Source organism: Gopherus evgoodei, chromosome 3 (genome assembly GCF_007399415.2).
Source record: "Gopherus evgoodei ecotype Sinaloan lineage chromosome 3, rGopEvg1_v1.p, whole genome shotgun sequence".
NCBI classification, from domain to species: domain Eukaryota; kingdom Metazoa; phylum Chordata; order Testudines; family Testudinidae; genus Gopherus; species Gopherus evgoodei.
This window is the reverse complement of record NC_044324.1, coordinates 22,044,645-22,060,170: the sequence shown is the minus strand read 5'-3', so window position 1 is coordinate 22,060,170 and position 15,526 is coordinate 22,044,645. Positions and strand designations below refer to the sequence as shown.

Sequence of the window (15,526 nt, the reverse complement as noted above, 5' to 3'; positions counted from 1 at the left end):
GAATAATCTAAAGTAATTATGGAAATAGTTTCAACTACTGAATAATATTCAGGATATCTAACACATAAGGCAGAGCACAACTTAATCATTGTTTTATCCAGAATTCAAGCGGATATGAAAATATTGGGAATGTTTTTGTTTTTGTTTTATCCTGGGTTCTCTTCTCTATCAAATAAAACAATCTCAAGGAAGAGAAAGTGATGGATAGCAGGATATTATTTTATTTCATTGGTGCATTTGCAGGAAGCTGGACATTTTTCCTTCACCAGAGAATGAGTGCAGCCAAAGAGCTCTTTTAAGACGGCACAGTTTGCGTATGCATCTATATACTTGCAAGGGTTGGCTGAAATAAACCAAATGGTAAACAGAGTTAGATGATAAATGGATAAGTCAGGCCTAAATCAGTTAGAGGGCCGGCTCTATGAACAACGGGGCCTGATTTGAATACCCGGGGGCGGTCTGGGGCTTTGGCGGCACTTCGGCAGCAAGGGGTCCACTCTGGGTCTTCTACGGCAATGAAAGACCGCCTGCCGCCGAAATGCCCCTGAAGACCTGGAATGGATCCCCCACCTCCCGCCGCCAAAATCCCGGAGTGGACCCTCCCCAGCCGCCACCAAAATGCCCCAGAAGCCCCGCAGCAGAACTCCTCCCCGCCGGGCATGTAAAAAAAATTTTAAAATTAATTTTTAGGTGTGGGGCCCAATTCCAGGGAATCAGGGAAATCGGCTTAAAGCTGGCCCTGATCCATTAATTGTTTCCCTTTCAAAATGTATTTTTCAATCCACTGTCTTCATAAACCTATGTAGTCTTGTTTGGCTCTCTGCTTTTGTACCCACAATAACCTGGTGGGCCTCATCTGCGCTCCATTAAACTACTTTCAGTGGAATTACACTGGCAGGGTCAGGGTAAGCAGCGGGGCTCCCAGGCTGCGCTCAGCCCAGGGTTCCTCCAGCCTGATGTAAGTGATGTAAGTGAAAGTAGAATCAAAGTTGTGCTTAGGCCAAGGTAGGTTTTAGTCACTGGCATTCACTGACTATCACTTTGAAACAGAAGATCAGCCATATCATACAGTGCAACAAGCCAAAATTAACCGTGTTACAAATCAACTGAAGTTAGTGGAGATACAAAAGGACTTGACTATAAGGTTGCACCAAGAGTAGGACAGTTTATTTTCCTTTTTATTAGGAATTTATTGTTCTGAACACAAATCGTCATTGGTATCATAATAAGCACCTTTCCTCTGAAGATCTCAAAGTGTTCTTTAAGCTTTAATAGATTAAGCTCCACAACAAGGTACAGTGAAGTAGAGAATTATTATTTTTCTCAGTTTCAGAGACTGGAGGGAGGGGGTGGATGCAAACTGGAAGGTGAAACTATTTGCACACTTAACCATATACACACTTTTGCTCACACTTAATTGCAGCCTGCAAAGCTCTAGTATCTATGCAGAGCTCTATGCATATGTGTAACCCACCAGCTCATGTGCGTATTGGGTGTTTGTGTCCCCCCCTAAGTATACAGGGCTGAAAAACTTTAGACTGAATACTTAATATAGGGTAATGAGGTCTCCAACAGAGGGCACTGCTAGCACTATCTAGATTACATGGCCCACTGATGTGTGTCTAGCGCTAGGACAGAGCTGATGGGATTTACTTTACCCATGACTGTTTTAAGGGGACTCTTATTTATTAAATATTGTCCAGAATAGCTACTTGTATAGTCTGAGAGATGCCAGAGGGTTTTATTGTACGGTTTGTGGTGGGGGCTGGGGCTGTGTGCCTGTGGCTGGGGTTGGAGCTGGGACTATGTGCCCCTGCCCCACAGCTGCCACCAGCTCAGGAACCAGGGCTGTGCACCTGCTCCATGGCTGAGGCTGCTGGAGCCGGGGGCAAGCTGTCCCCCCGCATGGTTGTGGGGCTGGGCCTGTTAGTCTTCCCCCATGGGACTCCAGCTGTCATTCTTCCCTCCTACCTAACTGTGCCCCTTGGTTATTTTTAGTAAAGTCACAGACAGGTCACAGGCTCCCGTGATTTTTGTTTGTTGCCCGTGACCTGTACGGTCATTTATTAAAAATAACTGTGACAATCTTAACCTTCGTTATTGTCCAAGGTAATCTAGCATTGTATTTCTCTCTTCAGGAAAGATATGGAAAGAACAAAAAACCCATTAACTTACTGCAGAGTCCTTGGTCGCAGGCATTAGGGCAATCGCCACATGTTGGGCCCTGTTTGTATGGCTTAGATAAGTCTGCTGCATTATTTCCTCTGAAATTAAAAAGCAACCCAGACATGAAATATCCCTTTAAAATAAAGTTAACGTATTGTATAACGTAGAACTAACTCCCCAGATTGTGTGAAACCTGCTCCTAAACAATCCTGTTTTACTTCAAATGATGCTTTGGAGATAGGACAGTCTATTTGAAAGGAAAGAAAGAAATACATTTCTGTGGTTATAATTCTTTTTTAATTCAATATAATAATTTGGTCCTTGTATAGAATATACAGTAACACAATTAATTCTCTGCACCTTCCATTCAAAGACCTCCAAATATGCTGTGGGCAGGAATGAAATAACCCTTACAGCACCCCTTTTGGGTAGGTCAGTATTCGAAATGTACAAATATTAAAATACGCCCTTCTCCCTCTGAATATACATTTATAACTAAATCAAAAGTGGGGGGAAGTAAGCAATAACTTGTGTGGGAGGAGGGTCTGGCAGGACAGGGGGTGACAATAGGGAGGAGCAAGTAATAACTTGTGCAGGAGGAGGGGGAGGGAGGTGTCTTGCTGCTGCTTCTGGAAGGGTGGTTTCTGGTACTGGGCTCACCTCCTTTTACTGAGCTAGCTGGGCTCCCTTCAGCTGACTGAAGCCTTGCTTGAAAGGGAGGGTGGATTTTACCTCAGGGACTCATCGTACTTCAGGGGAGGAGCAGGAGAGGCAGGCCCACATTCTCTATGGGGTGCCCCCAGAGCGAGCGGCTGGCTAGAGGCAATGGGGCATGATGCAGGGAGGTTGGTCCCGGGAATGAGGGGCTGGCCAGGAACAATAGGGCCCGGGCTGGCTAGGGCGACGATATCTCCCGTTTTGGCCAGCACAGGCCCCTTTTTAAGCTCTGTCCCAGCCGTCCCTATATCTTCACCAACACTGGGCATTTGTCCCGAGGTGGCAGTGTTGGGGGCAGGTGTCATCTGAAGGAAAGCAGAGAAATTTGCTGCTGGCAGGCAGTGTTGGCTTCAGAACTGATCCCTGGGCAGCACAGAGATGGGGAGGGAGGAATCAGCCACAGCCAGGGGAGGCGTGGAGCTTGAGGGTGGGATTAGCTTCAGCCAGGGGCAGTGCAGGATTAGAGGGCAGGGGGGATTGAGCTGCAGCCATGGGCAGTGCAGAGCTTGGGGGAGGGTTCTGCCTGAGTTGCGGGTGGCACAGGGCTCGGGATGGGGGTCACTCCCAGCCCTGGGCAGCAGGGGGGAGGGGTCAGTCCAGCTGTGGGTGGCACAGGGCTGGGAGGGGAGACCCCACCATGGGCAGTGCAGAGCTTGAGCGGGGCAGCCCCAACTGCGGCCAGCATGGAGCTCAGCCCCAGAGGTGGGTGGCACATAGGGTGACCAGACAGCAAGTGTGAAAAAATGGGACGGGGTGGGGGGTAATAGGAGCTTATATAAGAAAAAGACCCAAATATCTGGACTATCCCTATAAAATCAGGACATCTGGTCACCCTAGTGGCACAGGGTGGGGGGCAGTTAGCCCCAGCCCTGGGAGGCATGGGGAGAGAAGCTCAGGAGAGCCCTTCAAGGGGGAGGGAGGCGGCTTGGCGAGTCCCTGGCAGTCCTGTTTTTACTTTAAAAATGCAGGGATGAGAACTATATTACTTTCCGTAGCCTCTTCTCTTCCCACCCCCTGGTGGCACCTTGCGTTACTGCGCCTGACCAGACCGCTTCAAGGCCGCTCATGCTGCCCTCCTGCCCAGATGGTTTGCGATTAATGTGCTTTAAAAAAAATGTGCGTTAATTTTGCTGTGCGTTAATCGCACGCGTTAACAGCAGTTAATTGACAGCCCTGCCTAGAAGGTTTCAAAACATCTTACAAAGTGTTTCAACTTAAAGGAAATCTATATTGGTACGTACGCGGGACAGTAGTGGCAAACATAAAAGTACTGCCACTTATTCTGAGGACAGTAGGCAACTGCACATCCAATCTCGTAAGAATTATACCAAACCACCTGCAGGCATGAAAATAAGTACATTCAATCAGCAAGGCTTCGTTTCAATCATGGATTATTTGAGAGCCTCTTCAGGAGCTCCCAGAACAGCAGCCTTTCAGTTCATGAACTCATAACATCACTGTGGGAACTGTAGCAATTGCTTACCTGGAAAAGTAATAACAAGGAAATATTTCTGTATGTTTAGCTTTTTGAAAAATGCAATTTAGCAGTTGGGAGAAGGAGGAGACTGAAATATGTGTCCAACCATCTTTTGTAGAGCATCTATATGATTTTTTCAGACAAGTAATGTTTTGCTTCTATTCAATGTTTTGAAATGTGTTGCTTTGACATTTCCAAATCAACATTTTTCAGACATTGTCATTCCACAATTCAGTATGTTATTAGTAATTTAAGATACTTTGACATTTGGTCCCATGTTGGGAAGAAGAAAAATATCAAAATATCATAATTTTCTGCTGGAATATATCTTATTAAATATCTGATCCAATGCCCTTTGAAGTAAATGGAAAGACTCTGAATGAGTTCAGTGGACTTTGGATCAGGCAGGGAATGACAGATAGTAATAAGTTTCTAAAGGTACAGACTCCTAACTTTCCTTAATTACACAGACACAGTTCCATTGACTTTGATGGGGACATATGGGTGCTCACATAAATATATTTTATTTCCAGACGGTATCACTTTTCTTCCTAAAACAATATGTCATTTGCTGGAAATCTGTCATTAATCTCCATACCTGAGTGTAGCTACCAATAGGGGCATTGTCTTTGATTGCTCCAGTACCATATTTGAAATTAGCCACTTGATTATACCAGCTTTGGATTGCATCAGACCAAGACTGAGGATAAGTTGCCTGTAAGGTATTTTCACCACAGAAGACACCTGAAAATAGAAATGAGGCAGTTTCAAGACAGTGTGAGGACAAGTAGAGAGACTGTAGGAATAGCAGAGATGTGAGTTGCACCCTACAGTTAGGTTAACCACCATATTTCCACCCTACACATTGTGTCTAATCAGAGATTCATTGATTCCAAGGCCAGAATGACCATTGTGATCAGCCAGTCTGACTTCCTGTATAGCACAGGCCAGAAAACTTCCCCTCAGTAATTCCTGTTTGAATTAGAACAGATCTTTTAGGGGAAAAAAAATTCATTTTGAGTAAAAATTTTCAGAGATGGAAAATCCACCACAATCTTGGTAAAGTGTACCAAAGTTTAATTAACCTCACTGTTGAAAATTTACACCTTATTTCCAGTCTGAACAAAGCAGAACAGTGAAACCCTGCTATAACGTGATGTTTGGGGTCCAAAAACTTCCATCATGCTAAATGGGAGGTTGCAGTATAGCAGGGTTTCAAACCAGTCAGTTTGTCAGTGGTCCCCAACGCGGTGCATTGATGTGCACCGCCTAGTGCCCCTAGTGTCTAGTGCCCACCAAGGGAAAGGAGCCGCGGCCCCCTGCCTGCCAGGGACAGAGAACTGCGGGGCTGCGGGCACCGGTGCTTTCTGTCCCCGGCAGGTGGGGGGCCGCGGCTTCTTTCCGGCTTCAAAAGGAGCCACGGTCCCCTCGCCTGCAGGGGACAGAGAGCACCGGCGTCCACAGCCCTGGAGAAGCCGGAGAGAAGCTGTGGCCCTGCACCTACTGGGGACAGAGAGCACTGGCGCCCACAGCCTCAGAGTTCTCTGTCCCCAACAGATGTGGGGCTGCAGCATCTCTCCCCTGCCGTGGTACAGTACTGTATTATGCCTTAAAGGGGAGCCAAACTACGATCGCGTTATATGCGATTTCACGTTATAGTGGGGCGCGTTATTGCGACGTTTGACTGTACCTATAAGCCAGTACCTCTAAGAAGGGAATTATTGACCTGATCCAACCTCAGTGAAGACAACAGAAAGCGTCTCATTAACTTCCATAGGCTTTGGAGCAGGTCCTGTATACCCAGAGATATTCGTTTGCAGACTGTTTAAACTAGAAGCACCTCATTAAAATATTAGATGAGAAGAGCAGATCTAGTTAAAAGATACCACCTGTTCTTGGATTAACAGGCTACCATTAAATATTAGATTAAAATAATCATCCCCCTCCAATAACTGATTATAGTGCACGTACCACCTGTTCAAATTTCTTTGTTTGTAAAATACATCCCTCTGCAGAAGACTCACTCAAAACTTGTGCATCACTCTAAGTCCCACTTTACTAATTATTTGTATTACAATAGCAGTTAAAGGCCCTAACAGAGATTAGGGTTTAATTGTGTTAGGCACTCTAATGACATAGTAAGAGACAGTCTCTTCCCCAAAGAGCTTCATGTCTCAGCGGTCAAGACACTGCCCACAGAATTAATGGATTCCTCTCCCCGATGGATTTTGGTAGGGGCAAATGGGAAGAAAAAAAAGTTTGAAGCAATTTTTTCCATGGTGAAGAAAACATTCACTCTCTGGCTGAGATTGTGTGTGTCAAGTTTCAACTCAGGTGGGTTTTTTATATGGATCTGGAAGTGAAATCTCAACTCGTCCCATATCAGTGCTCCTGCCCTGCTAAAATAACACTTTTGCAGTAAAATGGTTGTACCTGTAAGTCTCCAGATGGTTATTTCAATCGCTCATAATTTTATAGTTACTCTTCACTTACCATTTGCAACTCTCTCATTTCTAGGACTGATGGACATTTTACACTGATCTGCCCATCTCTGAGCATTGCTCGCAGCTTCAGGATTCCATTTCTTAAGGAAACAAGGAGAAATATCATATTTACCTTTTGGTAAAACCAATCCAATAGTGAACGTAAAACTAAATTCAGATCTGGAAATTATGGCGTGGCTACTCAGGGGGTGTCAGTCAAAACAGCCCCATGGAAGTCATTGTAGCTAGGCTAGTTTATATTAGCTGGGGATCCTGAATGTTATAATATCCTGAAGATTTCTTCTATCTATTTGAAGTGGAGTGTTCTCTTCAAGGAAAACTCCTCAGCCCCACATCCATAGTGACAAGGGGACCCTCTTGTCACTATGGATGAATAAACCAAAATCTCTATAGTTTAGAGCCTAGCCCTGAAAAGTGCCATGGTTTGTGATTTTAGCAATGTCCAAGTCCAATGGAAAGGTCTGTAAACCAGTTTCCAGCCTGCTTTGATAACAGTTTGGCAGTCATAAAGGACATGAAACCTGTATTGTACATTAGAAATATGTTGAGGCAAACCTTTTTTGTACAGTTCCAGCACACAAAGATCCAGGAGCTGGCAATCCCTGTGAAGGGGTTCTGGAGGGACAGCATCTGCTATTCCATTCCTAGGTACCACTTAGGCCTTATTCTGAGGGCTTAAAATGGGACATAAGTCATGCAGAACCCATGTACTAGATTCCTGCACAAGAACTGGAATTTGTCTCCTACAGCTCCTTCCATTCAAAGATCTCCATGCAATATAGAAATATTATTGAGGTAAGATTCCCGGTGACTAGGATTACCAGACAGCAACTGTGAAAAAACAGGACAGGTGGTGGGGGATAATTAGGGTGACCAGATGTCCCGATTGTATACGGACAATCCCAATCTTTGGGGCTTTTTCTTATATAAGCACCTATTACCCTCCATACTTTGTCCCAATTTTTCATACTTGCTGTCTGGTCACTCTCGGAGTAATAGGCGCCCATATAAGAAAAAGTCCCCAAAACTGGGAGTGTCCCTTTAAAAATGGAACATCCGGTCATCCTACCAGTGCCCCTGGGAGGTAGGTGAATATTATTAATTCAGTTCTGTAGATGGGAAAACTGAGGCACAGAGCTGAAGGGTAGGGTTTTCAATAGCACTTGGGCTCCTAAGTCACTTCAGTGGTTTTGAAAAAACTTCCTCTGCTCTGCTGCAAGTCAATTACAGGAGTAGATTCTGGCCTACCAGTGCCTAGGCCAATGGCCAACCACAAGGACATGCTTCTCTCCCACTTGGTTTAAACTCCCCCAGCTTAGCGCGAAAACTGCACCTTATCATGGAAGGATTTTGATGGCCAAGTTTGCCACTCTGTGACAATGGGAAACATTTCAGATCTGTAGGAAAAGCAATGCCATGTAGCTTACCATCTTCAGCATGTTTCTGGCAGTGGGATTCACCGCACGCCGAAGGTCATTATGCTTGTTGACAATAACCTTTTGGTTATCCACATTGAGATGAGACAAAGCGGGAAATCCCGGACCTGGCTTATGAAGGGAAAAATCACAGGAAAAATTGTCACATTTTTGTTTGCCAAATCTCACCATACTCGATGCATTAACCTATAATCCCAGTTGACTATTTTAACTACTGTTTGATGATTATACTGTACTCAGTGTTCTTAGGCTCTGTTTAACTGGCTCACACTGGTGATGGAAGCATCCCCTTGGGTTATGGAGCACTGTCAGTAAATGGCTCTCTTTCCTCTGTCTTTTTAATGAGCAGCAGAAAACCCATCTCCTCCATTTAGTGCCTTCCCTTCTGCTTCTCCAGTCAGCAGATTCCCAAACTCCCTATCTGTCTTTTGGTGCCCCAGTCAATCTCTTCTGACTCTGCCCCCTCCCACTGTCCATCCTAATACCCACATATTTGGCTCCTTCTACCTCCTGCTTCCCTTCCATTTAACTCCCTGCTCCCCGGCTGCTTTACACTGTTCCTTTCCTATACCATCCATCTAGTCACCTCTGTCTGCCACTCCCACTAGTTAGTACCTTCCCTCACAGTCCCTTAGTGTGTTATTTTCAGTGGTCCCTGTCTTGCTGATATCTCCTCTTCTACTTCACCAGTCAGTGGTGACCCATTTTGTTTTCACCTGCTGGTGAATTCCCTTTTGTTCCTACAGTTACTGAAGTCCTGCCCCTCTCCCTTTCCTCCTTAACTGCCCCTCTCAATCCCAGAGCTGGCTTATGGAATGCATAGATGGGCCAGAACTGCATCCCCAGATCCAAACATCCCTGAATGTTTGGAAAGCACAGATGTGGATCCAATATCAAACTTTGCAACTAGCCTCTGTCTCTAGACTGGGCTGAACAAAATGCTGGGGCCCAAACACTACCCTACTTTGGAAAAGCTCACATCTGGATCAGCACTCAGTGGAGGATGCTGAATGCATGCAAATGATGTTTCAGATCATTGTGGGAAATTCCAATGTTATTAATAGGTGTCAGAGAACATGCCAGGGGACATGGACAATAGGGAGTTTTGGATAGCTGAGATTCAGATAAATAAAGGTGCTCCATATGTGAATAGCTATGAAGTGTCTGTCCTCTGTGAACAAGCAATGCCTTTAGAAGCAGCCAGCAGTAAGCTACCTGCTTCCCTGCTTGTTTCCATTAGGATGGCAAAGTGCTAGGAAGGAGTTCCAGAAAATAGTGGTTCCTGGTGAGATCACTACCGCATCAGCATCTCCATACTGACAAAGTTCGATTCTCCTCTTGCTTGCACCAGTTTAAATTAGATATAATTCCACTGAACTCAGTGGAATTACACCAGTATAAGGCAAATGTGAGAGGAGAAGCAGACCTTAGCTGTGGAAAGTATTTAAATAAATAAGGGTAGGGAAAAATGTGGAGATGCTTAGAGTACATGCTGAAGTAATGGGTACTGGTGGTCAAATGCCATCTGTACTTATGGAACTCTGGGCAACTAAATATTTTGGAAGTGGTTTAGTACAAAACTCAGCCCATTTCTATTCCTCTGCATAGAAATAAAGGTTCATACCTGTCCAACAGCTTGGTGCAGTGCAGCAAGGCACATGATCGCAGTTAGCAGACCCATCTCTGAGGAAAAAAATAAACACCATGTCATTTAGTCTTTTTTCTGAAGCAGCATTTTTGTTAGTGGAATATATTTCTGGAGCAAGACAGGGAGATTAGGGATGAAGGTAACTTGGGTTCTAACATTTTAATGAGAAAAATCTTCTTTTGTCTCCATTTCTCTGATTTGAAATAACTTGAATGTGCAGCAGTTTTCTGCCTGTCTTCTCTTCACTTTATAAAAGGCGCCTTCGTTCATTGATGCAGTAGATCAGGATCTCACCACTGCTCTCCTCAAAGAACATAGCATTGAACATCTGTGTGCAGGAGAGAGGGGTTGTTTTAATGCATGCTGCACTGAGATGGATATACTAGTCCTCGGTTCCTTGCCCTTCCTCTCCCATATCAACCCCCACAGGTGACCCAGTCCTCCACCAATTTACACATAGCACTGCATTCCTTGTTAATGTTCTTCCACTCCCTTCTCCTGCTCTGTTAGTTGGCTTTTTTCGGTATTGCTTCCTTATTGCTGATTGCTCAAACTCCCCACTGCTTCCTAGCTTGGCCCTATGCCATCATGGCTGACTTGCCTTCCCTAACTCTGAAGTCAGAAATCAGAAGCAGGGAGGTGGGTGAGGTGTAGAGCTGGTAAAAAAAACAAAACAAAAACAAACATAATTTCTGCCCTATGGGAAGTTCTGATATTTTGAATCCCCCCTCACCTCGAATTGGGTAGAAAATTTAGAATATCAACATTTCTTATTGAACAGAAAGTTAAAAAAAATCAGAAATGTTGAAAGATATCATTTTAGTTCATTTCAACAATGAACTGACTCCATCTGAGCTTTTGCAATGCCTCATGTAAGTTTTAGTTCTAGGGTGTTTCATCCAGATTCTCCTCTATGGACTGGGCTCCCTGGTGGGACTACACCTCCCATGATGGACCATGGTAGTTCAGAGGGGAGACTGAGATACATGATGGAAGATGTAGTCCAGCCAGGGAGCCCAATCAACAGAAGAGACTGGGTGCATGAGGCACCCAAACTACAACCCCCATGAGGCAGTGCAGCATCTTAAGCGGACATAGATTAATGTTGAATTTACCTGAAATGAAACAATTTGATTCAATTTGACAAAGCAAAATATTTTGATTGGGGTCAACCTGACTCAAAATAAAATACTTCTTTGATTTTCCTGACTGAAAAAAAATAAGACACAACTGATATTTTCCTGCAGAAAATGTTGATTTTGTGAAAACTGCATTTTCTGTCATTTTTTTTTTCACAAAAAATTCTCAGATAGCTGTAGTCATGTGTTGGGGAAGAAGGTGTCATATCAGAAAGCAGGCAAGCAGATCAGGTCTCTACACTCATTGTCTCCCCATTACTAGATATTTTCCCTGATCCCTTAATTAGCTTGCACTGACAGGGAGACTGGCTGCATGACTCGTACTGAATCTTTTCCATGTCTAGACTCTATGGGCCTGATTCTGCTCTCACTCTAATGTTACTGAAGCCAGTGATGATACAGAAAGGTAAAACTTGTGTAAGGAAAATCAAGCTCTTAATATCCCACCATCTCCTAGATTTGATCAGCCCTGCTACATTCACACATTAAAAATATATTCCTAATACTGAGTAGGGATACCCTGAATGCAGGTGCAATGAGTAGCAGAGGTTACCAAGTTAGGAAACATTGCCTATTAATCTGTTTTTCACACCAGCTGACTTCTTGGAGATGTCAGGTTTCTTCATGGCTCCTGCAGAGCAGCCGTTCAGACTTTTCTGGGAAGCTGGGTGTGGGGTTGATAACTTCTGCATTATGGTGCTAAAACCAAATGTGCATGTGTTCGTGAGCTTGTTAGTTTGTTGTTTTTCTGTTGTTCAGAATTGGAGTGAATATTCACAGACGTGTTTTTGCAGGATTTAATAAAGCTCTATTCACTTTCAGATGGAACGATGATTCCTTCTGTGCATTTGTATCATACATACATACATACATAATGTGAGATTATTTTTGCACTATTGCTTTTTTAGATGGCCAATGTATTTGTTGTGACTCTTGATTGAAACTGGGTCATAAGACCAGGTTACTTCAAACAGATAACTCAGTACAAGGTCACTGCGATACCAGAACATATACATGAGCTAAAATTGCTCCAGATGTGGAGAGTTAAATAGCAGATGACGCTTGCCCTCACAGTGCCCAGCTTATGAAAACAGACTATTGCCCCTTGGGTTGATAAAGTGACTTCCACAGGACAATAGCCAATTGAGAGAAAATTTCAGTTCATAGAGCAATATTATACATAACAATAAATATGAGCTTCAGCCTGTTGTATAATCACAAAAACTAGGCAGGGCAAGAATATGGCAGAGATCTGAGAAATCCTGTTTGACTTGGATGCTACGATTCTAAGGCTTATTAAATGTGTAAACATAAGAAGAAAGTAGAAAACAGACATGTAAATTCTTAGCAGATGAATAAATGAACTACACCTATTGATAACAGGTAAGAAGTAAGAATTAGGAAAAGCTGTAACTTTCCCCCCTGATGTGAACTGAGTTCTGCTGCTGCAGTCTGGCAAATAGCTAGCGGCAAGTTAACACTACACCGCAAAGATGGGTTACACAACTATCTACTTTAAATGTGTGGACAACTGGTATTCTCCTACTCCTTGAAACAGGAGTGGGAGGCTCTGATATTTATATGATCCTGATATACTGCAGAAAGCAATTTCCTGTCTAAAAAGTCTGAAATTTCCTGTATCTTTGTTGCCCGATTTTCACTTAAACTAGATTGAGACCATTGACTTCAGTGGAGTTACTCCTGATTTACATCAGTGTAAGTGAGGAACACCCCCAGATTGCTATTATCACAAATTGCTACTAGTCAACATAAAAATCAATAAGTAAACATAAGCTATGCTTTAGTCAAACACAAGCTAGGATGCAATGCAGGGGAAACTGGGAGAAATTCTACGGCCTGTGGTAAACAGGAGATCAGAACAGATGATAAGGATCTCTTCTAATCTGACCTGCCAGGAATCTATAACTGCTGCAGTGAATGATTATGATGTGACAAAGGAGTCCAACTTCTGCAGAGGAATTACCAATAAATAGCTTTTAAACGCGAACAGAGCATCCTGTTACCTGGCAAGATTGAAGTCCAGCCCCCCAGGACTCTCTGTTTCCCATTCTACAGTTTCATGATGTGACCAACAGTACAATCAGTATGATGGTTACAGTTCCCTGCACTGCAGGCATGAGTGATCCCATTACCTGTAGCACAGAAAATGCCAGACCAAGTGGGAGGCAAAGGTTTTACGTTATTTTGGTTTAAAGTGCATTTCTAATATTAAAGTCTGCTCACAGGAGAAGCTCTGCTTGCTGCGTATGCAGAAGTAGCTACACTGAAATCAAAGGCTCAGTTTGTGTGGGTGAGGCAAGCAGGATATGGTCTTGTTTTTTAGCAATGAGAAGATGTTCCATCATCTGCCCAGCGCCCACACTGAGTAGCCAGGGTCTAGGCACTGGGGAAACGTTGTCCCCTTCCCTACCAGCCAATGGTATGCTCATGGAGCCATTCATGGAGGCTACTTTCCCACATGCACCTCTAGTTTAGCCTGGCTGTGCTGAGGAGGGACTACACTGTCAGAACCTCTGCCTTAGCATGCTCTGTCCTTCCATATTCCATGTATCTTGCTACACAGAGCCCACACAGCACCAAACAGGGCTCCCTGCCCCTCTCATATGCATAGCCCATGTGCTCTCCCTCCCCCGTTGTTACATAAGAAAAACCACACCAGGGATTTGGGGCTATGCTAAATAAAGCTAGTGGCAAAGCTGACATACAATGCAGGCTGAAGTCTGAGTCCTGCAGAGGGAGGGAAATCTTTGGGTGCAGAGGTGTTGTCTGGATTTCTCTCTAAGTACACACATTATCTTCACTTTTAAAAAAAAGACCAAAGGAGGCTGAATTTTTGAGATGATTCAAGGCTTGATACAAAGTTCATTCTAACATGTTAGTGCATAGTGTTTGAAATTCCCCAGATAAATGTATGGCAAGGGATACAAAACATTTCTAGCAGTAGATTTGAATCACATGTTTGTTTCACAAACTTAAAATACTAATATACATTTGCACTCAATAAGATCTGACAAGCCCACCCATATTAATAAATAGGTCCTTATCAAACTATATTATACCACATTTTGAAACGTGGGCATTGAAGGTAGATTCTTAAATAGATATTTGTGCTCTCAAACACAATTTTATACCAAGTAAATGGGATTAATTTCAATAGAGTTAGGTGCCTAAACACCTTGGAGGATCTGAGCCTTAAGTGGTCTTGAAAATTCCAGCTCTAGAACTCTAACATCAGGTACCCAGGTTTGAAAATTGTAGCTGTTTTATGCCAATTGTAATCATATATTAAAAATTCCTAATTATAAAAAATCTATTAAACGACAAAGCTAGAAACAAATTCATATATTTGCGTTTTTACAACCCAACACTATTTTTTTTCTTAACTGAGAAATTTTTCTGACCTGTTTTTAATGCTGAGATTTTCTGTTAATTTTGTAACTAACAGTCATTGGTAGGGTTTGTTTATTCACTTTACATTGTAATACATTTTCTATTTTTTATGTGTTTTACATTTATGCCTTTTAGTTTTTTTCCCCCATTCACTAAAAATATAGAAGTAACCTGTTTTTCACTGAAATATTTAATATATAGTCTAATATACTGTATGCATGAGACCTTGGGCAAGTTGTTTAGTTTCTCTAGAGAAGAAAAGCCTATGCTCAATTACCTTGGTTTAAATCAGGGATAATTCCACTGAAATTACACCAGCATAAAATCAATGTAAAAGAGAAAAGAATCAGTCTTTCAGTGACTGAGCTTAACCATTTGCAAAGCAGGATAATAGATACTCACTGTGCAAAGTGCTTTAAGACCCTTGCATGGAAAATGCCTTGAGATGATGGGCCAGATTTGGATCTAAATTACAATGGTGGGAATCAGATTAACTCCATTGATTTTAGGGGAGTCATTTCTTATTTACACCAGTGCAATTTAGATCAAATAATATAGACAGACAATATTATTTATTAGTATAATTTCCCTGTGGGATTAGTACATTAAAATTGTGCAATTAAAAGTAAAGACATTTTGGTACTATTCAGATTCTGAATAAAATAGCCATTGTGAGACAGTGCTGAATAAGTGTTTTCTCCAATATAAATTCTGTAAAGAAAAGAATTTGTTACCTTTCTCCAGCCTGAGTCTTTCTGTATCTTTGGAAGGGCTGTAAGTGTTTGAAGTTATCTCCACTCTAGAAGTGTATATATAGCATGCCTACTTCCTGTTTTATAAACACATGGTTTTAAAAACAATTACAATATCACCATAGGTTTCAGAGGGGGAGCCGTGTTAGTCTGTATCAGCAAAAACAATGAGGAGTACTTGTGGCACCTTAGAGACTAACAAATTTATTTGGGCATAAGCTTTTGTGGTTTAGAACCTACTTCATCAGATGCATGGAGTGGAAAATACAGTAGGAA

At 42.9% G+C, this 15,526-nt stretch overlaps 1 protein-coding gene across 3 annotated transcripts; it reads right to left on the bottom strand.

Annotated features, from left to right (window-relative positions):
* Nucleotides 1-88: 88 nt before the first annotated feature.
* LOC115648093 (serotriflin-like) lies at nt 89-15,323 on the bottom strand. 3 transcript variants are annotated; one of them, XM_030555232.1, is made up of 9 exons: nt 15,233-15,291; nt 10,105-10,276; nt 9,925-9,983; nt 8,292-8,411; nt 6,854-6,944; nt 4,959-5,104; nt 4,125-4,219; nt 2,176-2,264; nt 89-343 (listed from the first exon to the last, which is right to left on the bottom strand). In XM_030555232.1, exons 3-9 carry the CDS (start codon nt 9,979-9,981, stop codon nt 216-218), a joined length of 726 nt encoding a protein of 241 aa, XP_030411092.1. In that variant the 5' UTR covers nt 9,982-9,983; nt 10,105-10,276; nt 15,233-15,291; the 3' UTR covers nt 89-215. The 3 variants fall into 3 exon arrangements, with proteins under 3 accessions (XP_030411092.1, XP_030411093.1, XP_030411091.1); XM_030555233.1 differs by lacking the exon at nt 10,105-10,276 and adding an exon at nt 14,901-14,963 and having other exon boundaries at nt 15,233-15,276; XM_030555231.1 differs by lacking the exon at nt 10,105-10,276 and having other exon boundaries at nt 15,233-15,323.
* Between the last annotated feature and the right edge of the window lie 203 nt (nt 15,324-15,526).